This window comes from Episyrphus balteatus, chromosome 3, assembly GCF_945859705.1.
Source record: "Episyrphus balteatus chromosome 3, idEpiBalt1.1, whole genome shotgun sequence".
Taxonomy (NCBI): domain Eukaryota; kingdom Metazoa; phylum Arthropoda; class Insecta; order Diptera; family Syrphidae; genus Episyrphus; species Episyrphus balteatus.
Window position 1 is genome coordinate 102,038,156 of NC_079136.1, and position 25,843 is coordinate 102,063,998.

General features: G+C 32.8%; 4 protein-coding genes across 8 annotated transcripts; 1 reads left to right on the forward strand and 3 right to left on the reverse strand.

Moving 5' to 3' along the window:
* Nucleotides 1-1,997: 1,997 nt before the first annotated feature.
* LOC129914571 (tubulin alpha-2 chain-like) lies at nucleotides 1,998-4,695 on the reverse strand. Of its 4 annotated transcripts, none has more exons than XM_055993893.1 (8): nucleotides 4,588-4,695; nucleotides 4,311-4,521; nucleotides 3,953-4,253; nucleotides 3,720-3,891; nucleotides 2,857-3,654; nucleotides 2,630-2,783; nucleotides 2,221-2,577; nucleotides 1,998-2,152 (listed from the first exon to the last, which is right to left on the reverse strand). In XM_055993893.1, the coding sequence occupies exons 1-6, from the start codon at nucleotides 4,597-4,599 to the stop codon at nucleotides 2,691-2,693; spliced, it is 1,587 nt and encodes a 528-aa protein (XP_055849868.1). In that variant the 5' UTR covers nucleotides 4,600-4,695; the 3' UTR covers nucleotides 1,998-2,152; nucleotides 2,221-2,577; nucleotides 2,630-2,690. The 4 variants fall into 4 exon arrangements, with proteins under 4 accessions (XP_055849868.1, XP_055849866.1, XP_055849867.1 ...); XM_055993891.1 differs by having other exon boundaries at nucleotides 2,221-2,559; nucleotides 2,618-2,783; XM_055993892.1 differs by having other exon boundaries at nucleotides 2,618-2,783.
* Nucleotides 4,696-10,252: 5,557 nt separating this feature from the next.
* LOC129915678 (uncharacterized) lies at nucleotides 10,253-13,587 on the forward strand. Its single transcript, XM_055995333.1, has 5 exons — nucleotides 10,253-10,384; nucleotides 10,456-10,666; nucleotides 10,722-11,022; nucleotides 11,082-11,253; nucleotides 11,310-13,587. Exons 1-5 carry the CDS (start codon nucleotides 10,382-10,384, stop codon nucleotides 13,467-13,469), a joined length of 2,847 nt encoding a protein of 948 aa, XP_055851308.1. The 5' UTR covers nucleotides 10,253-10,381; the 3' UTR covers nucleotides 13,470-13,587.
* Nucleotides 13,588-16,623: 3,036 nt separating this feature from the next.
* On the reverse strand, nucleotides 16,624-20,084 carry LOC129915680 (tubulin alpha-3 chain-like). Of its 2 annotated transcripts, none has more exons than XM_055995335.1 (5): nucleotides 19,993-20,084; nucleotides 19,729-19,939; nucleotides 19,406-19,663; nucleotides 19,123-19,337; nucleotides 16,624-17,256 (listed from the first exon to the last, which is right to left on the reverse strand). In XM_055995335.1, exons 1-5 carry the CDS (start codon nucleotides 20,008-20,010, stop codon nucleotides 16,639-16,641), a joined length of 1,320 nt encoding a protein of 439 aa, XP_055851310.1. In that variant the 5' UTR covers nucleotides 20,011-20,084; the 3' UTR covers nucleotides 16,624-16,638. The 2 variants fall into 2 exon arrangements, with proteins under 2 accessions (XP_055851310.1, XP_055851309.1); XM_055995334.1 differs by having other exon boundaries at nucleotides 19,123-19,294; nucleotides 19,363-19,663.
* Nucleotides 20,085-24,139: 4,055 nt separating this feature from the next.
* Nucleotides 24,140-25,554, reverse strand: LOC129916281 (SPRY domain-containing protein 7). Its single transcript, XM_055996134.1, has 3 exons — nucleotides 25,206-25,554; nucleotides 24,635-25,144; nucleotides 24,140-24,571 (listed from the first exon to the last, which is right to left on the reverse strand). Exons 1-3 carry the CDS (start codon nucleotides 25,309-25,311, stop codon nucleotides 24,474-24,476), a joined length of 714 nt encoding a protein of 237 aa, XP_055852109.1. The 5' UTR covers nucleotides 25,312-25,554; the 3' UTR covers nucleotides 24,140-24,473.
* Between the last annotated feature and the right edge of the window lie 289 nt (nucleotides 25,555-25,843).

A 25,843-nucleotide genomic window follows, 5' to 3' on the forward strand; every position in this document is an offset into this window, starting at 1 on the left:
ACAAGTTCTTTCGTCGGTCGGTCGCATCGTCACCAAAAAATTAAGCACACATTAAACTGTCGTGATCGTGAGTTGTGGAGCATCTCGACAAAACCTTTCACAAAATCAAAATTGTCATATTTTATTCATTAATATTATACACAACACACATTTGTCTACATTTGTATCACACATTCAATAGTAAATAAAAATAAGAAACAGACGTTTGACGTTAAAATCATAGAACCGAAAACGGAAACAATTAATTTTTACATCTCTCACATTCATTCTGAATTTAAGCTTAGTTAAACCAGTTTGGCTCGTGTTAGTATTTTATTTTTTTTTTATATATATTAACATGTAAGCCGAAAAAAGCTAACACTGAAAGCGTTACGAGCAACAGTTAAAATAAAACCTACGAAGATAGGTGAATGAATCGTATATAAGATCAAGAGCGTCGTTTTTACAAATTGATGGCTTAAGGAATACGGTTGTTATTTTAATCTCACAAAATGATTATACTCTGACTAATAGTAAATATCAATTTATCTTTTTTTATTTTCAAATGAGTAAAGCCTTCAATAATATCGCTCAAAAAAAAAAAAAAAAAAAACAATACGACCGTCGAAAGTCGATTCCGATTTCGGGTGTTTTTCAAAACATTATAATATGTGCATTGCACAATTACATGGTACCAGAAAATACAGGAGCGGTAAGGATGCATCAAACGAGACAAAAAAAATTCTTATCGGAGGGAGGTCTGTGTAACCCCGTAAATTAAGCACTATAGGTACTCGAACTCGTAGCCTAACCGATTTGGGATCTATTGAGTTCTAAACAGTGCAAGGCTTCCATGCAAGCGTGCATAGTCTTTATAAATGTAAAGGTTTTCCATTCAGAATATTTTAAGGAAGAGCGAATTGTAGATTAAAACTATGCATCGTTATTAATTTCAATTTTTCTTTCTTTTGAATTTAAACTGTTTCAGAAATTCTGTCATACTTTTAGTCAAATTAGCTTCTTTACAGTTGAAGAAGCTCCAAAATACATTGTTGTCAGGGATCTAGTTCAATTTACATTGCATATTTTATGGATGGTTCTTATGTACATAGCTACCTTTCTATTGAATCTACTTCTGGTGTTGCATATTTGCGGGCTATATTACATACAACATAATGTTTTTACTCTCTTTCGACCATTGTTGCCAACTGCCATGTTCCAAATAATGCCTCGCTTAAAAAATTAACTATGTCTTTTCCAATTAAGATAAATTTTAATCCACTTAAGATTTTTTTTCTTGCGATAAACTCGTAGCTCGTAGGTATTACTATAGGAAAAGTTTAGGAATCGATACTGAGATAACAATATTATTAGAAATGACATCACGACGCGACGATAGAGAAAAATTAAAATTTTCATTTTATTAGTGTATGTAAAAAAAAACAAAGTTTAACTAAATAAAAATAATTTCATATTTTTTAAATTTACATATGCAAGTGATCGAGAGTACTTTTTACTGAAAAACTTTTTCAAAGTAAAATAACGCCGGGTCCCAATCCCTACCGAGAAATGAGGACAGTGTTAGAAAAGCCAGGATAAAAGTAGACGCAGGAGCATTGCGCCCATCAGGTTAATTGAAGGATATAAGGCCCAAATATACTAAGGATCAATGTCCAAAAATCATTTTGGGACTTAAGTCCCTCCCATCGAGGCATAAGTTCCAAATATAAATGGTAGGTCTCACGAGGATCACGAGGAAAATAAAACACAGCTATTGTTTAAAGAGTTATGTTATGTTATGACTAACTAAAATTGAAATTGGGTTTTATAGAATAATGGCGTTTTCGATTGGCAGTCCGGAAGCGTCCGGAATCATTCTGAAAGCGTTTTATTCGTACAAAACTGACAGTTTTGTGTGAATAAAATTTTTTCAGAATGATTCCGGACGCTTCCGGACTGCCAATCGAAAACGCCATAAATAAAAGTATTTGAATTTTTTGAAGTTTGAAGCTCAGCTCTTTTGTTTTGTGATCCAGATATGTATTTACTCCTTTTATTAATTCAAAATTATCACTATGACTAAAGACATGACCAAGGTTAGGATTTTGTTGTAATTGCGCCTTCTTCATCGTGGCTTATTCATATGTTTTGAGCGGCAAGATATTTTTTACAGCTGCGAGCAAAAAAATAGCATGGCATCGAAAATTATTTTAAGACATAAAAAAGAACTACTTAAGTTACATTATAAAGTTTTGGGGATACTTCTGCTGCTATGGACTTGGCTCAATATAATTTATTAAAACTATAATTAAGCAACTCTGGCACCTGGTTAGTTTGCAAAGCATTATGACGCCGACTTCAAAATGCCGCTTACATGGGACTTCACTGGGTTGAATTTATATTCACAAGCAACTGAGTCACTCTGACAATTTCGTTCTGATAAAATTCCTAAATCTGTAGATTTTTCGTTTGTTTTACAGCTGCTACGATCCAATTTTTCATTTTTTAGTGACTCCAATAACCCTTGAAGAACGGAACAGACACCATCTTGAATTTGTAACTGGCTTAGCTTCTTCGTTTCTAAATAAGATAATTTTCCTATTCAAATCGATAGTTTCAATTTATTCCACTTATGTACCTTCATTATTACTTGCTTGGGAAAAGACTGAGTTAGAAAAACCGTCACTGCTTAAATTACAATTCAAATTAATTCATCCAGCTTTTTCAGATACGGCAATTGTGTTTATGGGACGTAATTGATTCTCATAAAAATTTGTCTTACATGCATTTTTATATGTAATTATCTGAAGGAGTTTGATTACTTTATGATTATCATTTGGTGAATCATTAAGCATCACTGAATGCGTCTAATTGTACCTGTGTTAAAAAACCTTCTGCCAATTCTTTTCGTGAATATTTTGCGTGGTTTTCTTCGCAGTTGTTTTGCATATTATTTAATTGTGCATCTTTGCCAAAAATTTTAAATCTCTGTTGCCAGGAAGGGCCTTCATCAGATTTTGTATTGGCGTATCTACACGATCCACTAACGCTCTCGCCCGAAAGTTCTTCAACTTCCTTATAGTCGCTAATTAATGAACAAATATCCTCAGAGGCTTCCAGAAATGTGCATTCTTCCATTCCTTCGCTGATAAAATGATGAAGAAATGCCTTTCGATTGAATAAATGCATATATTTGCTTAACATTCTGCACCAAGCCATCTGAATGGCGGTATTATTCGTCAAAGCCATCATTGCTCGATCAGTAGGTCCAATGTCTCCACCGTATACAGCGCATGGGGGCATTGAGTTTATCCCGACCTTAAATCCCGTCGGTGACCAGTCAACAAAATTAAGGGATCCTCTGGCCTTCATTACTCTGATACTGTTATTAATATCAGATGATGCCACATTTCCTCGATAGAGGAGTACACAGGACATATATTTTCCTTTAACGGGATTACATCGGATTAGTTGACTCGAAGGCTGAAAGCACTCAAATGTCATGTGTTCTGTGCTTAGTTCAGTGTAACAGGCATTTCCCATTGCTACTAGGGGTGAGTAGCTTACCAATGGGAAATGGATCCGCGGAAATGGTACAAGATTTGTTTGGAATTCAGTAAAGGAAACATTCAAACTACCAAAGAAGCGCTGAGAAGCTGTTAACGTAGAAATTACCTGAAAGATTGAAACTTGGTTTAGTTTTGGAAAGCAAACTCATACTCTGGATAGCACATTAGCACCTGTGCTATTATTCTATTCAGATTCGTATATGTAGGAGAATAAACTCCCAATTTCGTTTCGCAAATATCATAAAGGGCTTCGTTGTCCAAAATAAAAGTACAGTCACTAGAATCCATACCAGTGTGAGTTGCCAACAAACTGTTATATGGTTCAACAATAAGTGGAGTTATTCTGAAATTATTTAATGACTTTCAAAAAAATTATTGCAGCTATATTTGTTTTTACAATTTACGATGGTGATGGAAATATAACAAAATCCATTTTTGACATCTTTCCGTAATCATTCGAGATTTCCTCCATAATCCTATTTCCTAAACCTGAACCGGTTCCGCCCCCAATCGATCGAAAAACTAGGAACCCTTTCAAATTTGAACAGCCTTCAGCGACAGCTCGTAGGGAATCCATAGTTAAATCTATTAGCTCTGTTCCAAGAGTATTGTACCCACGTGCAAAGTTGCTTCCACTGTCTTCTTTGCCGCTTATAAGTGTTTGAGGCTTAAACAGTGTCCCATAGGTACCAGTTCTAACTTCATCTGGAAAAACTAAATTATAAATTTTCTTTCCACACAATGAAGATAATCTAAATTAACCAATGACAGTTGGTTCCGAGTCGACCATCACCAAACGTGGCACTAATTTTAAAGTACTTGAATATGCAAAAAATGTTTGAAATGAATCATTCATTGAATGGTCATATAAACAACCATATTGATCGATACCATGCTCAAGACAATAAAGCTCCCAACAGGCATTCGCAATCTGCACTCCCGCTTGGCCTACATGTACGTGGATTATTTCACCCTAAAAATAATTAAGAGATTTTATCAGTTGGTACTTGAGTAGAGATAGTTTGAAAGTTTTCGCTACATTACTGGACATTTCTTCACAAAAAATTTTGTTCCAAATAATTTTAATTCTTTTTTTTTTTTTTTTGAAAGAACTGATTGAAATAAAAATGTTTTCTCCTTAAAAAAATTAAACAGTTTATTTTAAAAGCAACATTTCCACCACATTTCCTTTGAGACTTGCCATGATGAAGAGAAAGTTGTTTGGGCTTGATTATAGAGAAAAGAAAATGCGAAAAAAATTAGTTCCTCAATCCCTACAACATATCTGTCTCTATCTATAATCTAGAATTTTGCAGACAATTTGCATGCTGATGCTGAGGTTTGCACAGCCACCAAAGTCGCAAAACTCATTCGATTTTGAAAAATTAAATGGCAATCGCTTCGTTTCATAAAAATCTAGGGGCCATATTTTTATTTGACTTAACAAAAAAGAAATGGCAAAAAAACCCAAATAACACCAAAAAAATTAATTTAAAAAACTTTGTACTTTCGTCACCACTGAAATAATGAACCTATTTTCATTTAAAAAAAACCGACGAAGTTATGAATACCCGAGTTTTGGTACATTCCTCCTGAATCACATAACTCTGGTGTTCATAACTCCGTTACTACTTCGATATTTTTAATTTTTTTTTTTATTTTTCTTAACAAAAAAGTTTTAACAAAACACAAAAAAGTATCTTTAATATCTTAATAAGCTATCTCTGTGTACGTGGACGACTTAATAATGTAAATTACAACTTTGGCCTGGATTCTAACAAAATTTTCATCTTCTTGTCATCAGTGTAAATAAATAAATAGAAAAACAAAATCTTTTCTAAAACAAAATTTAAAAATACTTGAAAAATTCAGAGGAAAAACGACACATGTCAATTTTTAGGACAACGGTTAACACTTTTGGTCTAGATCACATAAAAAATTGATTTACATTTATTTCGCATATATAGAAAATATTGCTTTGATATATCACACATAACGGTACAACCTACAAGATACACAATCTTAAATTGAAAAACCTCAAAATTACCACAAAACACTTGTGGAGCTCTGTACCGATGACCACCATCCACCAGTGTAAGAAGTAACGTAATCTCAGTTCGAAATTTCGACATGGTTGGCTTTAAAATACTGTTACTTTTTTTTTAGGCGTCGTCTTACCGAGGTTACTTTGCGTATGCAGGGTTTTAGCGTCAAACAAAGTATAAGTAGGGGAAGTGGGGGCCAGACCGCCTATGGGGGCAAGACGGTTTTCGTACTATGTTGTATGAAAAAAAGTAAAATTGGCAACACTTGCAATATAAAATAGGTGCCCTTTGGTACGATCGATCACGTCTGTAAGTTTTAGCAATTTCGGTTAAGACCCCGAAAAGTTACGGTAAATTTTGTGATTTTTCATCAAATCGTTATCGTTATCGTTCATGTGAAAAGTCAATTGTATTTTTGACACTGAAATAATTAAAATTTTTAACTTTTCCTTTTTTTATAATAGATAGAAAGTGAATATTAAAAAGTATTTTATGCGAAAGAAGGAGTCATAAAGATAAATTTAAAAAAAAATACAGAACATCAAATATGATATGACTGGGGCAAGACCGCCCATGGGCGAAATTGGAAGCTCTGGTAGCTTAAACAAAGTGAAAAAAGAAGTTCACCGTTAAATCTTCCGCAACAGTCGCCAAACAGTACTGGAATTGATTCGTACCTTCTATCTGCAACTGTTTTCTTGATTCAATCCAAAGTATTGTTTGATTAAGTGCAAAATGTGTACCAAATGATACCAAAAAGCTTGTGCTGGAGTGAGAACTAATGATAATATAACATAATTGTGTTATAATTACAAATAGGCTGCATTTAAAACAATAGAAACGGTCTTTCTACCAACAAAATTTGATAGGGCGGTCTTATCCCCATCAGTGCTGCCACCCCAAAGATAATTGAGCGCAGTATATTTTAAGAAAAAGCGCAGTAGATTGCAATATACCGCAGTAGATTTTTAAATATACAAAAAACATTCAAATCACAGAAATATATTTTACTTCAACACAAATTAAAAAATTAGCTCAACAGTAAAAAATACAAAACAAAATAAAACTGAGCAAAAAGATGTCGGTAACTTCTCAAATTACCTGAAAAGATTTAAAAATACGACTAGTTTCCCGAACATGAACAGCTTTTCGCCCGGAACTCACAAGTAACAAGTGAAATTAAATTTTTCGTTTGGAATTTTGTTCACGTAAAACTCACGATAGGGCTGCATTTGAATTTTTTAGGGAATACATTTAGAGTGAGTGAACGTGGTTCAGTATTTAAAATTTTGAAATGGACAACAATCAAACTTTGGTTAGGTACTATTAAAATTTTTAATAGGGGAGTAGATTCGTTTTGCTGCGCAGTAGATATTCATTTGGTCTAAAATGCAGTAGATCTACTGCTAAAGGAGTAAGGTGGCAGCCCTGATCCCCATGTGGGGGCAAGACGGTTTTTTGTTTGATGTTTTTTCAAAACGTATTATCTTTTGTTCAGTATTTTTTATTTTTTTTTATAATAATGAGAGTTTCTGCAAAAAACATTAAACTTAATGAATAAAAACTTTATTCTATTTAAAAGATGTTTTTTATTGGTTTTTAAGACAGTCAAACACTAAGTATGCCGTCTTGCCCCCACTTCCCCTATAAGGTATAAAGAGACACCTTGATTACACTTAGGGGAAAAACAACTTAAAATCAACGAAAACCAAGTTGATTCAACTATTTTTCGGAATGTTTTTGCGTTAAAAACGATATTTTTTTTAAATCAAAGTAGCACTTAGTAAGTTTAGAGTGGTTTACCGTTAAATCAAAGTTGTTTCAACTTTGAAAAAAAAGCATCAATTTAATAAAAGCCTGCCTTAATCGGCAGAAATACTCTATGATTACAAAAATATATTAAGAAGAAGAAGAAAACTTAAACAAAAATTTGTTTTTGTTTTATGGACTTTATGAAATAAATACAATTTCATGTTTTGTTTTTGACCTTTAGTCCAAAATAATGCGTTTCGCCCAGGCACAACAATTGGGTCATCAAATTCTTGTTTACGTTTTTTTCTTCTGCTTAATATCAGCCAGACCACATGCAATATTTTTTTTAGGTGCACGAATTTAATCAAATTCCCCTAAAATAATATAGTTTACAGTGAGTTTTCACTGTAAAATATATAAATGTTGGTAATCAAATAAAAGTTTTGGTGTTAAAAAAAGGGGATTTTTATTTTGAAAACCTGAGCTGCGTTCTTTTTCTAACAATAGTCAACGATCGTTGTTATGTCAAAAATTATTGTTGAAGTACCATTGTTAGAAATCGTTGGATTTTTTACAAATCATTTAGGAACGATTTATTGTTAGAGATTGTTAGACTGTCAAACCACCAGCAAAATTTGTTTTGAGAATACTTTTATTTCCATTATTATAACAAAAGAAATTGTTTTTTATTCACAATAAATTATTATCTTTCATCAAAAAATTACAAAACTCTCTTTTTATTTTCATTTTTTCCGCTTATTTCCAAAAGAAAAAAAATCTTTGAGTTTGTTTTGTAAACAAAACATACACTTTGACACATCAACAATCTCATGAATGTTCAACTCTTATCGTGGAGGTGAGTTGGAAATAGTTACGATTTGTAACTATTTGACACTTATGTCGTTTTCTTTCACTCTATTAAGGAGTACTCTAAATTTTTACTCCTTTTTCTGGAGTGAAAGAACATAATGAGAGTAATTTTTTTGTATGTAATTGTGTGTGTGACAAGCCAAAAATGGATAATTTCCTTGAAAAAAATAGTGATAACAGGCATAGGGAAAACATTTTATGAATTGAAAAGAAAAATTAATATTAATAACATATGAAGCAAAATATACGAAGACGGAAGGCGCAGAAATCATCTTCTAATTTCCTTTTGATTTTCGTTTCGGTGCGTCACGCGCTTCTACACGTATTATTTTTTTGAAGACGCAAATTTGACAGTTATTTTCTTTGGTTTTATTTTGTTCTTGTTTTCGTATGACGACTTCAACAGGAAGACGTAGACTCATAAGAACAAGAGAGAGAGAAAGATTGATTTCTCCTTTGCTCTTATGTGCATCTTGTGCGTCTACGTCTTCGTGTAGAAGCAGACTATGTATTTTAATTCCAAAAAAAACACCAAAATATACAAAAAAAAAAACAACTCCCATGCGGGGTCTATGTGCAACGAAAACTTTTGAAAAAATTAAAAACGTTACTATACACGCAAATAATACACAACCGACGAAGCAGATGACGAAATAAAATAAAGCAGAACAGCAAAAAAAAGAACAAGATCAAAGAGAAACGTCAAAAAGAGTCACAAATTTTTTTACCTGAGTAGAAAATCTTCCTTCCCTTTTCTTCGAACTTTATTTCTCCTTTGCTCTTATGTGCGTCTCGTGCTTTGCGTTTTCGTGTAGAAGCGGACCTAGTTTTACTTTTGGTATATTTTTCATTATGCTTCTGATCGGTTTTTTCAGCCTAAGTTTGATTGCATAAGCCTGGTACGCTGCTCGCGCTAAATTTTAGCTCCCATACAAATTATCGAAAATTTTTAGCAGAGATAAAATGGATCCCATACAAGTTATCGATAACTTGTATGGGAATTTTATGTCAGCTAAATTTTAGCGCGAGCAGCGTACCAGGCTATAGTTGTAAAATAAAAATATCCCATCAACGCAGAAAAAAATGGGATTTTTTTTGTTATATGGCACAGGATTTTTTTTTTATTGATGAAGAACACTGGCGGAACATTTTTTTTATTCGGTTTTTAATTTCATTTTGGGAAAAGTGAAGAATTAACGCAAAAATGGAAGAAATATATCTGGCGGAATATAATACAGTAGAAAATATATTCATAATGGTTGTTTTCTGTTAATAACAAAAGAGTTTGCAAGAAAAACTTTTCGCATTTTTCAATTTTCAAACAAAATTTTAAAATGTCAAACTTCAAATTCATAAGTGTGTGTGCAAGTGCATGAGAAAATCGGTGTAAATCTGACTAAAAATGTGGAGTAAATCCGGGGTACTCCGTAGTACTAAAATTACTCCGGAGTAATTTTTTTTTTACACTTTTGTGGCGTCAAAGAACACAAAACCTTCAAAAGTGCAAAAATAAGTACTAAAAGGGTACTCTCATTGGAGTGAAAGAAAACGACATTAAAAACGAGTTTAGGAACGATGTTCATCTGTCAAATAGTTACAAATCGTAACTATTTTGTAGTTTAGGAACGACAAAAGTTAACGATAGTTAACAATAGTTAACTATTGTTAGAAAAACCAGATAGAGACAGACAGACAGACAGAATTGCCGGACCCACTTTTTTGGCATTCTCCATCATCGTAATGTCATGTAAAATTGTTATCTCGAGTTCGATTTTTTTTACGAATCCTAAACTTGCCCTATAGTACCTATATCGCAAGTAAAAACGCACCTCTGGGAACCCTTCACTTCACTTGTTGATAATTATTGTGATAAAATGCAACAAAAGCTAAAGTCCGACAAAAATTAAAATTTTTTACGTTGTTTCAATTTTATTTTACAGATGTTTCACGTTAGTTTTACATTACATTACATTTTACGTTGCGTTCTTTTCCCTCAGTGTAAGTCTAGTTGAAAAAATAACTTGTTTTCGCCTGTATAGCTTTTAAGAACTCTATGTTGAATTTTGTTTTCTATCAACGAAAAACAATTTTGAGCTCCAGTCAGTTCTTTTTTTTATTTAAAAAACTTCACTCAAAATTTCAAGTCTAATATCAAAATTCGTCCAAATGGTATCTGCATTTAGTTGAGAATAAATTAATCATTCCTCAAAAAATAATTGCAACAATTTTCTATATTCCAGGGTGAAATCATTCAAATCCACGTTGGTCAAGCTGGTGTTCAGATCGCAAACGCTTGCTGGGAGTTATACTGCCTAGAGCATGGAATTAAAGCTGATGGAACTCTATGTGAATGTCCTTCTGATAATACATTTACGAATTTCTTTGACTTCAAAACATCCGATAAGGTTGTCCCACGTGCGATTTTGGTTGATTCCGAACCAACAGTAATAGGTTTGTTGTGTATAAAATATTCAATGATGTTGTAGTTTTAATAATTTGTTTGAAGATCAAGTACGAACTGGGCCCTACGGCTGTCTCTATAGCCCTAGTAGTCTAATAACTGGGAAAGAGGATAGTGGCAGCAACTTTGCACGGGGCTACTACACTATGGGCGCAGAACTTATTGATATCACTATGGAAGCTATTCGGAATGTCGTAGAATCATGTTCCAATTTAAGGGGATTCTTAATATTTAGGTCAATTGGAGGAGGAACAGGCTCTGGTCTTGGAAATCTTATTGCAGAACAACTTTTAGATACTTACGAAAAAGTAGCAAAAATGGAGTTCATTATATTTCCATCACCATCGTAAGACATCTTTTACAATTTCTAATTACATGATTCAATAATATTTAGTTTTTGTTAAGCCTTTCCCCCTTAATAGTTGAGCCATACAATGCGCTCTTGGCCACACATTTAGGCATGGATTCCATAGAATGTAGCTGCATTCTGGACAACGAGGCCCTCTATGACATATGTGCGAAAAAACTTAACATTAACGCTCCAAAGTATAAGAATCTCAACAGAATAATTGGACAAGTATGTTCTTGTAGCAATTTTGAATCCTTCCTAAAAAAAAAAACATGTATTTTTAGACAGCTTCGAATTTCACGACATCTCAACGGTTTTCTGGAAGCTCAAATGTATCTTTTTCTGAGTTTCAAACTAATTTGGTTCCCTATCCTCGCATTCACTTTCCAGTTGTCAGTTATGCTCCCTTCATTCCAGGAACAGGTTCTGGCTACACAAGATTATCAACGGAACAAATCACAACTGCTTGCTTTGAACCATCAAATCAACTAGTAAGATGTAATCCTGTTGAAGGAAAATACATGACTTCGGTTCTTCTTTACCGTGGCAATGTCTCAACATCTGATATAAACTCTAGCATAACGCGCTTAAAAGCAACTAATACCATCCGTTTTGTAGATTGGTCACCGACTGGCTTCAAGGTCGGAACTAATGCAGAGCCACCATTTTCGGTCCCTGGAGGAGGGCTGGGAAATACAAACAAATCCTTAGTGGTTTTGTCAAATAACACGATTATTCGGAGGACTTGGTGTCGACTGATTGATAAATATGATCGACTGTATAGTCAAAGAGCTTTTATTCACCACTACATTGCTGAAGGATTAGAAGAAGCCTCACTAGCAGAGGCTTCTGAAGATATTTGTACCTTGATATCGGACTATAAGGAGGTCGATAATGCAGGTACCGGAGGGAACACATCAAAAAATATGAAGTGCTGCAGCAGCAAGAGAGCTCAGAGTTCATCACGTTCTGGAGGGTCAAAGACAGTACGATCTGAAACCTCGCAGAAACCATCCCGAGCATCAGACAAGGGTGTCTCAATGTACCGTTCAACTTGTGCCAAAAAGCTTTCCAACAACAAATCATTTGTTATTGAAAATGAAGATAGAACTCCTCAGAATTGTACCTTTCCACAGCTGCCAGGCCTCCAATCCTTAAATTATTTCTTCGGTGAAGCTGAAAATGTAGAAACCAAGCAGAAAACGGGGACAAAACCAAAGAAGTCGGTTAAGTCTGTCGATTGTGCTGGACCAGGAGAGTGTTTTTGCGAATGCCATGTTGAATACCATCATGAAGAAGTTACTGACATTGAAGGCATGTCATCACAAAATACTTCATCCACAAGTATAAGAACCCAAATATTTATTTCGAAACCAACAAAACAATCGTCACAAACAACAAAACAAACTTGCCAACCATGCGATTCTAATTACGACCGAAAGGGCTTATCATTACCAACAAGGTCTAAAGAGATTTTACCTGGGGATAGAGAGTTGAAGACAGGGTCTCTTAAAAAGAGCAAAAGCTTTCAGTGCATTAGTTCCCGAGACGATTCGAACCGTAAAAGCTCCAAAAAACGTTCCAAATCTCACGAACCACAGAGAACTGAAGGTATTCAACAATCAGGAAAATCTCTGAAATATGAAAGCTTCGATCAAGGATTTAACACAGAAGCTTGTAGAGCGAAGGACAGGTTTTTGCTTACTTCATGTCAAACACAAATAGTCACAAGAAGATGCGTCAGATGCTGTCCGGGAGACGTATTGAAATTACCTCCACCACGATCCGAAGGCCAAGAAAGTTTGGGAGAAGCTTTGAGTGCTAAAGAGAGATTTTGTAACTCAACTTGTCAACCATCGCCAAACTATAACGTTGACTGCAGCTCAAACGATTTCTGTGATGATCAAAAACCATCATGTAGTTATAAGGTTACCTCAAGTGATCCCTGCACCACTCAGCAACTATCTAGTTACTGTCCACCAACGGTCAATCAATTGGCACAATGTACAAGACTTACGTGGATGGCACCTTCTCCAAATGCATGCGGCCTTGAACCTAAAGCACCCAATTGTTTTTGCTTTCGGGTAAATAATAATTTCGACTACAAAAATAGTGATGACAAAATAATGACCATGTGTCGGAGGCCATCAAAACGTAAAAAGTACACGCATACCGACTGTTTTTGTGAACATGAAATTGATGGTAGATTTGATGTATCAAATACAGCAATAATACCACCGCAATGTTTTGTCAATAATAACAATTGTGTGTGCTATCAGGAAGAAATCGTCTGCTGTCCCAATGATAATGCCGCTTGTGAAAGTTATCCACAATGTAGTTCGATTATTAGACCGTTTATATGTTCAGACACATCTGGTGAGACAAATCCATGTATTAATATGGATGATGAGAGGGTGAACGCAAGACTTGGAGGAAACTTTTAAGGGATAAGTACAGAAAAGGGAACTATTGGAAGAGGGTAAAAAAAAATGGTTAACTTAATTAAAACGTAATAAAAATGGAAAATTTTATTTGACATACCTACAAGTGTGTTCATACTTACATAGTTTTCTTTTTTATATAATTCAAAAGTCAAGTATGAATTTCGATCTAATTCTTAGCCCCTACACAAAATTCTCCCCAAAATTTAGCCGAGCTAAAATTTATTCAAGAATTTGAACCGAATTATGCGCAGCTTCATACATACATAAGCCTTATTGCGATTTGCAACTATCAATCGATAGTTGATAAAAATGAAATTTCGATATCTTATTACTTAATTAAGAAAAGTTTTCAAAGCAGAGAATGGTCTTTACCGTTATTAAATTAAATCTTATTACAAACTTCCATTAAAAAGTTGACCAGTTTTCCTATAAATTAGGTTTAAAAATCCCAAATTCTAGTATTTATCAACTATCGATTGATAGTTGTAAATCACAATAAGGCTGATAATTTTCTTTTTTATTTTATTGAAAAGTCAAGTATATGAATTTTGATCTAATTTTTAGCCCCTATACTAAATTCTCCCTAAAATTTAGCCGAGCTAAAATTTATTCAAGAATTTGAACCGAATTATGCGCAGTTCATTTTTTTAAACTGTACATTTTTTAATTGTCACAACGGAATGGCAACCCTATATAGGGTGAATTTTTTGCTACACAACCCCAAGTTGGTTGACAGGGAATAGAATACTCTTATGTCGAATTCCTTTAATTTTTTGAATCGCCTCAAAAAAATCGAATTTTTGGTGTTAAAAAAGAGCATGAAAACAGACCGAATTCTTTTTGCTATTGTATGTGTGTCATTTGACAACAATTTTTACACGAACGTCAAGCTGAAACCAAAACAATTTCTGCAAAACATTGACTTAATATATATGGACTGCTAGAAGCATATTCAGGTTGGTTCCACTTTTTTCTTTGCGATACTAGCGCCCTAAAAAAAAGCGGAGAATAAGTGCAACATTTTTGACGAGGTGCGAAAGAAACAAATATAGAAAAACAGAGAAAGCACTACCTTTTGACAGCAAATATCATTCATTAAAACTTTCCTCTTTTCGCCGTTTAAGTTTATACCGCTTGTGGAGCTAGAAAGAACTAGAATCATTTTTTTTTTCAATTTTTGTATGGAAAAGTCAAACGACTAGCAGTCCATATATAGTAGGTCAATGCTGCAAAATAAAACCAGAGATTCCTTTGATCAATAATTTTGTTTATTTTCTTCGGTAATATAGATTTATTTTAATCAGAATCAAAGGGAAATTGCAGTTATTATTAGGATCTGAGTGAAGATGAAGTAGAAGGTTATTATTTTGGTCGTATGCTGTGGTTTTACAGAGAAAAAATTTTCTGACGACAATTACGAGAAGAAAAGTCACAGTAATTTTACTTTTTCACAAGAATTATGCCAGGAAAAAATATATTTTGATCGCACATTGTTTTTTTTTTATTTATTTCATATTTTTCCGCAATAAAAATACGATATTCAATTAAAATTTACTCTTTATTTGAAGTTGGTGTTCTCAAATAAACAAACAACACGAAGAAAACTTTCAGCTTGACGTTTGAGAAATGTCAATTTTTACAAGTGTGTGTGCAAATCCGTGTAAATCTCTCAAAAAAGAAGGATTAAAAAAAATTCGAATTCTGTTTCGTTTGAGGCGAATTTTTTTTCTATGGAACATGATTTTCAGAAAAAATTCGCTTCGAGATCGCCGAAAATTCGATTTTTCAATTGAAAGGAATTCAACATTAGCACCAAATTCAAAATGGAGCAGATGTGGGTTCATAAAGAGCGAAGTTGAGAATTTACGCCGGCAGCAAGAGTACAAAAAAATTTCAAAATATCTTAAGAAACAATAGGTGTGTTTTTTTGTTTATCTATATAGATTTTGTGCAAAAAAACGACATCGAGATTTTTGAAATCAAAACAATTTACGTGTTAAAAACAACAAAAACTTTATCTGTATAGATTTTTGAAAAATCCAGATAATTATCCAGATTTTACTTTCTCTCGATAAAAACAGTAGTGCCAAGGTAGTTTAATTGTTGTGTTCATACAGAAATATCTGAAAATATTAACAAAAAATAAAGCGGAGAAAACGAGGTTTGAAAAAAACTCTCATAGAAAAAAATAATCAAAAATTTGTTTGACATGGTTGCATTGAAATGTTAATATATCGAGATATACGCAATGCACTTTTCAGATAAAAGTCTTAAATGGATCCTGATAAGATTGTTGAACAGATATGTATATAAAATTACCAAAGTTTTTTCGAGAAATTAGAAATAAAAATAAAAAAGTTTTCACATTTGATTTTTTAAAAATCGAAAAAAAATTCAATATGGCTACCTTCAAACGCTTATAACACAAGAACGACGCAACTAATGTTAATGGTCATCATTGTATATATATTTCTATAGTACTATCATGAAGTCGAATTTAGTATTAGTTGATGTCGCCACTTTTTTGAGGTGGCGCTCAGTGTGGTTTTTTCATACAAATTCTGCTTTTTCAAGTCACCACTAGAGTTCCTAGGATCGTTTTACTTCATGATAGTACTATGGAAATATATATACAATGATGGTCATGGTCTTAAAATGTAGCTAAGAATATACAGATAATTTTTGGTTTTTTGTGAAAAAACAATTTTTTTGAATCCAACATGGATGCCATGGCCATATGAAAATTTTTGTTTGTATCCAACATGGATGTAATGGCCTTTCCACTTCGGAGTAAAAATAAAAAAAAAAACAAAAGCAACATTTTTGACAGACAGCTGCCAAAGTATATGTACAGTGGTGCCAAATGTTTGAATGGATTTCAAAAATCTCGATGTCGTTTTTTTGCACAAAATCTATATAGATAAACAAAAAAACACACCTAATATTTATCATAATAATTTATTGATTTAAATGTAACATACATTTATTTGAATAATAATTTGAATAATAATAATAATTTATTGATTTAAATGTAACATACATTTATTTGAATTTTCGAATTAGTCAGACATTGTAGGTTAATATTTTAAATTTATTTCGAGAATTTTGGTTTGATTTATCAAAAGTTCTCTATATAGATTTCATGTATGTTTAAAAAAAAAGTGTTTTATCATAATTTATTAACCTCCTGATAGTCTCTTATTAAAGAACAAATATTCTCTGAGGCCTCTGTGAGGCTAGACTCTTCCATTCCTTCAGTTAGAAAATGATGAATAAATGCCCTTCTTTTAAAGAGCTTGTTGAACTTAATTATCAAACGACACCAGGCTTTTTCAATAGCAGTATTGTTCGTTAAGGCTGTTACAGCTCGGTTTGTAGCAGCAAGATCACCTCCCTGCACAAAACTTGGTGGCATACTATTAGTTGCAGTCTTAAATCCCGTTGGAGACCATTCAACAAATCGTCCCGAAGTAATGGAATCAAGTGTCCTCATACTAGCATTAATGTCTCCTGTTGAAATGTCTCCTCTGTAAAGTAGAACGCATGCCATGTATTTCCCTTGAGCTGGACTACATCGAACTAAATGGTTTGATGGATCGAAGCATTGCAGCGTCAGTTGATTGATGGAATTTTCATCGTAGCAAGACTTTGCCAAACAACTCAGTGGGGCATAACTGACCAAAGGAAAGTGAATCCGGGGATACGGAACTAGGTTCGTTTGAAACTCTCCAAAAGAAATATTAGAACTTCCATAAAACCTTTGTGGAGCAGTAAAGGAAGAAACAACCTAAACAGGAAGACAAACTATATTTCTGACTTCCGATCAGTTTGGTCGGTGACTGCAAGAACGCTTTTCCACATTTTGGTAGTAAAAGATAAATAATATAGTAGTTAGCAGTTAAATAATATAGTCAAGGACTTTCTGTCCTCGCAAGCAAGATAAGTGCTGTAATCATCAACGTACAAAACCACTTAATTTAGAACGCACTTCTTTATCATAGCGATACCACTCAAGGTGTTAGGTATTGGCTGGATTTGAACCTTCGTCACGAAAACCTTAGTTTTCAAAAAAAATAAATAGTTGCCATAAACGAGTGTTGAAATTTATTTTTTGTAGTGGATCGCGTGAAGAATTTTTTGACATCAAATCAAGGAGTAAAAATTTAAAAACAATTGTGTTAATTCAAGGTGGCAACGTCAACTCTGTTAACATCCTTGCGAATCAAATGTTGACAGTTTCGTTAAGTAGCCTAGTTTAGTCTAATGTCGTTTTCTTTCACTCCAATGAGAGTACCCTTTTAGTACTTATTTTTGCACTTTTGAAGGTTTTGTGTTCTTTGACGCCACAAAAGTGTAAAAAAAAAATTACTCCGGAGTAATTTTAGTACTACGGAGTACCCCGGATTTACTCCACATTTTTAGTCAGATTTACACCGATTTGCACAGGGACTTGCACACACACTTATGAATTTGAAGTTTGACATTTTAAAATTTTGTTTGAAAATTGAAAAATGCGAAAAGTTTTTCTTTCAAACTTATTTGTTATTAACAAAAACAACCATTATGAATATATTTTCTACTGTATTATATTCTGCCAGATATATTTCTTCCATTTTTTCGTTAATTCTTCACTTTTCCCAAAATGAAATTGAAAACCGAATAAAAAAAATTTTCCGCAAGTGTTCTTCATCAATAAAAAGAAAAAAATCCTGTGCCATATACAAAAAAATCCCATTTTTTTCTGCATTGATGGGATATTTTTATTTTACAATTATAAAATCAAACTAAGGGTGTGTGTTAATTGCGTGTATAGTAACGTTTTTAATTTATTCAAAAGTTTTCGTTGCACATAGACCTCACTGGAGTTGTTGTTTTTGTATATTTTGGGTTTTTTTTTGGTATTAAAATGCATAAATACAAGAAGACGTAGACGCACAAGATGCACATAAGAGCAAAGGAGAAATCGATCTTTCTCTCTCTCTTGTTCTTATATGCATCTCGTGCGTCTACGTCTTCCTGTAGAAGTCGTCATACGATAACAAGAACAAAATAAAACCAAATAAAATAACTGTCAAATTTGCTTCTCCAAAAAAATAATACGTGTGGAAGCGCGTGATACACCGAAACGAAAATCAAAAGCAAATTTGAAGATGATTTCTGCGCCTTGCGTCTTCGTGTATAAGCAGACTTATCAACGAACGCTTTTTATGCTTCATATTTTATTAATATTAATATTTTTTTAATTCATAAAATGTTTTCCCTAGGCCTGTTATCACTATTTTTTTCAAGGAAATTATCCATTTTTGCCTTGTCACACACACAATTACAAAAAAAAAATTACTCTCATTATGTTCTTTCACACCAGAAAAAGGAGTAAAAATTGAAGCGTTTATCGCGTTCATCACTTCAAAACATCAATCAGGCTGTTTTAAAAAACTGCTAATATTTGAATCGAAGACTTCTTAACTTTAAAACTCCATTAATTTCTTAATTTTATGAGTACATAAATCATAATACATACATACCTTAATAATTATTAATCCTCATCTTTTACTACAATCGTGAAACTCCATGAGCAGAGCATTTTTTAATTCTGCAGCCACCACCCGCTCCAAACATTTAAGTAGGTATTTATAAAAAATATTGTAAATACCTGGGCAATTATTCGGTTTATATTTGTGTAGGTTGGACTTTTTACATCCAATTTCCGTGTGCAAATATCATACAGAGCTTCATTGTCCATAATGAAGCTGCAGTCGCTTATATCCATGCCCAAATGAGTTGATAAAAGAGCATTGTAAGATTCAATGATAAGTGGAGCCATTCTTTTAGTTAATGAAATACAAAAAAGCTGATAGCTAAAATAAACTTCAAAATTATACATTAATCTTACGAAGGTGACGGAAACACAATATATTCCATTTTTGGCATTTTACCAAAGTCCATTTGAAACTGTTCGAATAGTAAATTTCCAAAACCGGATCCAGTTCCTCCGCCTATTGCGCGAAACATAAGAAAACCTCTCAAATTATCACAAACTTCAGCCAGCTTTCTTATCCTATCCATTGTAAAATCGATCAGCTCCATACCAATTGTATGATAGCCACGTGCAAAATTGCTTCCACAATCGTCTTTTCCATTGATTAAGGAATCCGGATGGAACAAATTACGATACCAACCCGTTCGAATTTCATCTAAAATTTAATTCATATGGTTGATATAATTTATAGTTCTCACATTATCCGAAAACATTTGCAACCTATAACTGTTGGTTCAGAGTCAACTAGCACCAAACGAGGCACCACTTTCATTGACTGCGAAAGAGCAAAAAATGTTTTGTAGGAATCGTCCTTGGGAATCTGACACAAGCATCCGTTTGAATTGATTCCATGTTCTATGCAATACAGCTCCCAACATGCATTGGCTATCTGAACACCAGCCTGGCCCACGTGGATCTGTATTATTTCCCCCTAAAACGTTAAACATCAAAAACATGTCAAAAAAGAATTTCATCTAATCTAACATTCAAAGTTTTTGCCATTTAACGGAGAATTTTTAAAATGAAATTTACGAAAAATAAAATAATATTTAATTGACTGATTTGTCAAGGTACAGTATTAAAGCAATAATTAAAAAATTATATATATCTTCTAGATTTACTCAGAATACTTCTTCGGGTTGTTTCATAACTATTGAAAGAATGACCACATCGAGAAGGTATGTGGTAGCGTTACACGTAATTGTATGAAAAAATATCTACATACGTTCCGGTACCCGATACCGCACACATTTCCGATGTGGTCATTCCTTGTAGTGGAGTAACTAAAGCTCAAAAATTGGCAATATTAGGGAACCCGGCTTAGATTTTGATGATCTTTTTTTTCAAACGTCGCGTTGGTAATTAAAAATACTCTAAGGTAATAGATTAAAAATTGCCGGTGCTGCCGTTTTGATTTTTTAAATGTAATTGAAGATTTTTGTGAACAAAAAAAAATTTTTTTTAATTAATTGATGCCAAAAGATTGTCTAGGAAATTCAAGGAAAACAAATATATAGGAGTGAGGGACAATCTTATATCGTTCAAGCCATAGATGCTATTTTGTTATTAATTGACTTCAAACAAAAAATATTTGAACGGCAACACCTACAATATTTAAATATACATTTTTAAAAAGCTTGTCACATTTGTAAAATTAAAATAAAGTTAATTGAATGAAGGGCTTTTAAAAGAATGGTAATTGAACTCAGATTTTTGAAAAAAAAAAAATTATTGACAAAATTTTAACATGCCGTTTTTAAAACTTTTTCGTAATATAAAATGCATTTATTTTTCAAATTTTTTATTCCACATTTCTTATGATTTGCAAATATTAAAGGAAATGTCAATATGTATTACAGTTTATGAAAAAAATGTATAAGTATTTCATTTTCGAAGAATTTTTTTTAATAGAAATTTTGGAAAAAAATTCAACTTATTTTTTTTTTAAAAGTTCAACATTTAAATATTTTTATTTTTTATTCATTCAATAGCCCTTATTGTTGAAAGTCAAATAGCAAAGGTTCAAAGTTCTTATTTGCCAAAATCTTTGAGAAAATCAATTATTTCAATGAAAAAATTCAGTTTTTATCAAAAAAAAAACCCATTGACATTGAAGTAATTTTAAATTTTTTTTCAAAAATGTGATATACATACATATGTATAGGGTAGAGTTGCCTATTTGCGGCCGTCTCCAGTTACCGGCCACCTTTCGGAAAATCGTTATAACTAGTGATTTCAAAAGGGTTTGTTCCAAATTTTCACTCGTATGCTGTTCTAACATATAAGAGAATAGCATAAGAGCAAAATTTTGGAATAAACCCTACTAAATCCCTAGTTATAACGATTTTCCGAAAGGTGGCCGGAAACTGGAGACGGCCGAAAATAGGCAACTCTACCCTATTACCTTTTGTGCTTCGGAATTCAACTGATAATATTTATGGCCAAAAATTTCTTTAAAATAATAGTACAGGAAAGTAAGTAAAAAAACAGGCATTTTTTGGAACGAAATACAGGACGACTGAATTTTTCAAATCTGAAAGAGGGGTATTAGAAAAGCTTAAGTCCTGGTTTTCGGGACGCCACCCCCCTGGCGAAATCCGCCATTTTGGAAAACGCGAATCGCTCTATATCTCCAAAACTATGGGTTCTATACAAATGGTTATCAGACCAAAGTTATTGGAAATTTAATTATCTTTTTCTTTGTAGTACATTATTTTTCTGAGCGGGCAATAGTTTTGAGGTTATGTTATTTTAATTTATTTTTTTTCGGTTTTTTAAAGATTTTATCATTCCCGGTATCAGTTACATAATTTTTTAAACAGTAAAAGTTATAGACCATCAAATTTCTAATAATTTCGTATATTTCTGAAAGTCATGCGATGTATAAGTCGAAAGTTATTGATCTGAAAACTATAAGCTAAGTGCAGGAAAGGTAATAAAAAAAACAAGTATTTTGTGGAACGAAATACAGGACGGCTGATTTTTTCAAATCTGAAAGAAGGGTATTAAAAAAACTTAAGTCCTGGTTTTCGAAAAATTAGAAATAAGAATAAAAAAGTTTTCACATTTGATTTTTAAAAAATCGAAAAAAAATTCAATATTTCTACCTTCAAACGCTTATAACACAAGAACGACGCAACTAATGTTAATGGTCTTAAAATGTAGCTAAGAATATACAGATCATTTTTGGTTTTTTGTGAAAAAAAAATTTTTGGAATCCAACATGGATGCCATGGCCATATGAAAATTTTTGTTTGCATCCAACATGGATGTAATGGCCTTCCCACTTCGGAGTTAAAATCAAAAAAAAAAACAAAAGCAACATTTTTAACAGACATCTGCCAAAGTATATGTACAGTGGTGCCAAATGTTTGCATGGATTTCAAAAATCCCGATGTCGTTTTTTTGCACAAAATCTATATAGATAAACAAAAAAACACAGCTATTAGGTGTGTTTTTTTGTTTATCTATATAGATTTTGTGCAAAAAAACGACATCGAGATTTTTGAAATCAAAACAATTTACGTGTTAAAAACAACAAAAACTTTATCTGTATAGATTTTTGAAAAATCCAGATAATTATCCAGATTTTACTTTCTCTCGATAAAAACAGTAGTGCCAAGGTACTTTATTTGTTGTGTTCATACAAAAATATCTGAAAATATTAACAAAAAAAAAAGCGGAGAAAACGAGGTTTGAAAAAAACTCTCATAGAAAAAAATAATCAAAAATTTGTTTGACATGGTTGCATTGAAATGTTAATATCTCGAGATATACTCAATGCACTTTTCAAATAAAAGTCTTAAATGGATCCTGATAAGATTGTTGAACAGATGTATATAAAATTACCAAAGTTTTTTTCAAAAAATTAGAAATAAAAATAAAAAAGTTTTCACATTTGATTTTTAAAAAATCGAAAAAAAATTCAATATGGCTACCTTCAAACGCTTATAACACAAGAACGACGCAACTAATGTTAATGGTCATGGTCTTAAAATGTAGCTAAGAATATACAGATAATTTTTGGTTTTTTGTGAAAAAACAATTTTTTTGAATCCAACATGGATGCCATGGCCATTTGAAAATTTTTGTTTGCATCCAACATGGATGTAATGGCCTTCCCACTTCGGAGTTAAAATAAAAAAAAAAAACAAAAGCAACATTTTTGACAGACAGCTGCCAAAGTATATGTACAGTGGTGCCAAATGTTTGCATGGATTTCAAAAATCCCGATGTCGTTTTTTTGCACAAAATCTATATAGATAAACAAAAAAACACACCTAATAAATAGCTAAACTTATGTGTTTTTCTCATGTTACATGTAAGTAACATGCACTGCCTATGACCACCAAAAGAAGTCGGAGAACCGAGAAAATAACTTTTTATGAGACTATAATGTATGCTACTTCTTCTAAGCAAAAAAACAAAACACTTTCCAGCGAAATTTCAAAATTATGACCATATATAAAAAAATTTTTTTTTGCAAAAAAAAAAATGTGAATTTCAGTCCCTTCCTTGATAAAAAATAAATTAAAGGCATGATATTTGACCAACTTTTTGTAATAATCCAGTAACTAGGCATCGTAACCTAAAAAATTGTTTAATTCAATATTTTTTACGAATTTTTAAAAAAATGTCACATGAGAGTAACGCTGGGTCCGAAAGGGTTAATAAACATATGTTTACAAAAATAAACAACTGAAAGTGTATTAAATAAATTTTACTAAAAAAAGATACCAGCAAAAATATCTTTCGTCGGTCGAAACAAAAAATCCGCCAAGAAAAAGGTGTCGTAAATCCATGGGAAGGTAAAACGACAAGGTCGAAAGCGAAAATAATAATACAAAACTTCAAATTCGCCTCTTTAATCGATCGAAATCTTATTCCATAATTAGGCCACTGCTGTGCTGGATAACTTCATGGAACTTCATGACGGATTGTAGAACAGTTTGGGGCAAGGTTTTAATCCATGGAACAGACAAACCTGTCATTTTTTAATCTTTTCTGTGTGCAACAGATTCATTAAACAGACTTATTCAAAGAAAACTATTCAAAAAAAAATTGGTTTCCGATGACATTGATTTCATCAATCAATTATTATCTAAAATCGCAACAAAAAAACCACCAACAGTTAAGATATTTTTGTTTTATTATTTTCGTAGCACACACACGCACCATACGCCAAAGCTATTTCGCACTCGCATCTTTAGTAGACAATCAAAGAAATTAGAAGCTAACATAATAAATCCTGCTGTACATTGAATTTGGAATGTGTATAATATAATTTAGTTTTATATATTTAAATATACTATAAAGAGAGTGATTAAGTAAATAAGTAGTGCGCTCTCCTTGTTTTTCTTATTTTTTTTGGTTAAATTAAATAAATAAATTTTATTATCTTAAGTACTAAAGCTGGTCTCCGCAATTCGGAATCTAACCCAAATTGCATATTTTTGTCAGTTGTTTTATAAGAGAGATTGTTCAATCATAATTTTATCGAATCCAGGAGGTGGCCCAAAAGTGAAATTATCCAGAATTACATCTAGAATTGCCCCATTTCCAACTGCAATCAAAATTGTAGTCCATTTGTACCCAAATTCTTATTTATTAATACAAAATTTCTTACCAAAAACAACTGGATACACGTTCCCTTTGACATTTCGGAATGGAACTTCAAGACTTTTCCCATTGAAGTAGAAATTCAACTCTATGTGATCGAAGGTGACGCCTATGATGTCACCATCGCCTGGAAATTCTCTGTCCTCTTGTTCCTGCGATGTTACCGCTATTGCCTGATTCACAGTCAGTAAAACATCATCGGCGTCTTCATCAATGCCAATAAGTCCACCACAAGCATTGCCATTAGCTTGGGGCTGTGTTGTGACTACAGCTGGGCGGAATACCTCGTCATTGAATCGAGTCGAGTTGTCCGAGCATAGACACCATGATTCTCGGTCAGTGCCACCAATTTTTTTCGAGAGATCAGTTTGTCTGGTGGCTAAGCCCACCGACCAGGTGCCACTCTGTTGAATTTTTACTTCAAAGTATGATTTTGATTGTACGAGGGGTGCAGTTGCCAAAGCACCACCGGTTCCCGTAATACGCAGTTGATTGGATAAAAGAATCACTTCTGGTCCTACAGAGTTTAAGATACTATTTTGATGGGAACTTGGAGTTTATTTGTTATGGAAACTTACCCATAAATGCAGCATCGAGATGGATTTCTGGTTCTCTGGATCTGTGGCTGGTTGATCTTGGTGTTCGAAGATTTGCATTGAGGCAAGTCCTCAAACAGCAAAACATATTTTTACTAGTTTGTATTATTATTTGTGTAAAATATATTCAATGGTTAGTTTTAACCGAACCAAGTACATAAAATGTATAATATGTTTTCATAAAATAATTAGTATTGAATTTACTTCCATTGATTTTGACAATAAAAATAATTATTGTTTGCTGGATTCAGAAGGGAATGAAGAAAGAAAAATTATTTTTTTTTCATGTACAACACATTTGTTTGACATTTGGATTGTTCGTCTTTTTTTTTCTTTGACAACGAGTGCGTTCAGCATCAAATTCATTGTTGTTTGAATTTACATGGACAAACTTATCGGGTAGACCTCGTTCGTCAAGCAAGTTAATAGGCGCGTTCCACAACGCTCGGGCTTGGAATAAAATGACAGCATACTGTGTTTCTTTATTTTTTCCGAATATTCCAAAAACGTGGAACAAGTCAATTTCGTTTCTTTAAGCCAGAACTATAATTGGCGAATGGAGTCGGATGCTACTGTCAATTGTTGTTGTTTTCCATTAGTTTTCATCCGACGAGTGCGCT

Excerpts from the sequence above, each read along its gene's own strand:
- LOC129915680 (XM_055995335.1), bottom strand. Across the intron at positions 19,664-19,728 it reads CTCTGAACCAACAGTTATAG|ATGAAATTCGAACGGGTTGG; the intron begins GTTGCAAATGTT and ends ATTAAATTTTAG. Across the intron at positions 19,338-19,405 it reads ACAGTTTCAAATGGACTTTG|TTTATTTTAGCTATCAGCTT; the intron begins GTAAAATGCCAA and ends ATAATTTTGAAG.
- LOC129916281 (XM_055996134.1), bottom strand. The coding sequence starts at position 25,311 with ATGTTTTGCTGTTTGAGGACTTGCCTCAATGCAAATCTTCGAACACCA. Across the intron at positions 25,145-25,205 it reads TCTCGATGCTGCATTTATGG|GACCAGAAGTGATTCTTTTA; the intron begins GTAAGTTTCCAT and ends TAAACTCTGTAG. Across the intron at positions 24,572-24,634 it reads CGTGTATCCAGTTGTTTTTG|TTGGAAATGGGGCAATTCTA; the intron begins GTAAGAAATTTT and ends TTTTGATTGCAG.
- LOC129915678 (XM_055995333.1), top strand. Across the intron at positions 11,023-11,081 it reads ATTATATTTCCATCACCATC|CCTTTCCCCCTTAATAGTTG; the intron begins GTAAGACATCTT and ends GTTTTTGTTAAG. Across the intron at positions 11,254-11,309 it reads TCAACAGAATAATTGGACAA|ACAGCTTCGAATTTCACGAC; the intron begins GTATGTTCTTGT and ends ATGTATTTTTAG.
- LOC129914571 (XM_055993893.1), bottom strand. Across the intron at positions 4,254-4,310 it reads CTCGGAACCAACTGTCATTG|ATGAAGTTAGAACTGGTACC; the intron begins GTTAATTTAGAT and ends TAGTTTTTCCAG. Across the intron at positions 2,784-2,856 it reads CAGAAGGTTTTTTAACACAG|ATAATTACATATAAAAATGC; the intron begins GTACAATTAGAC and ends AAACTCCTTCAG.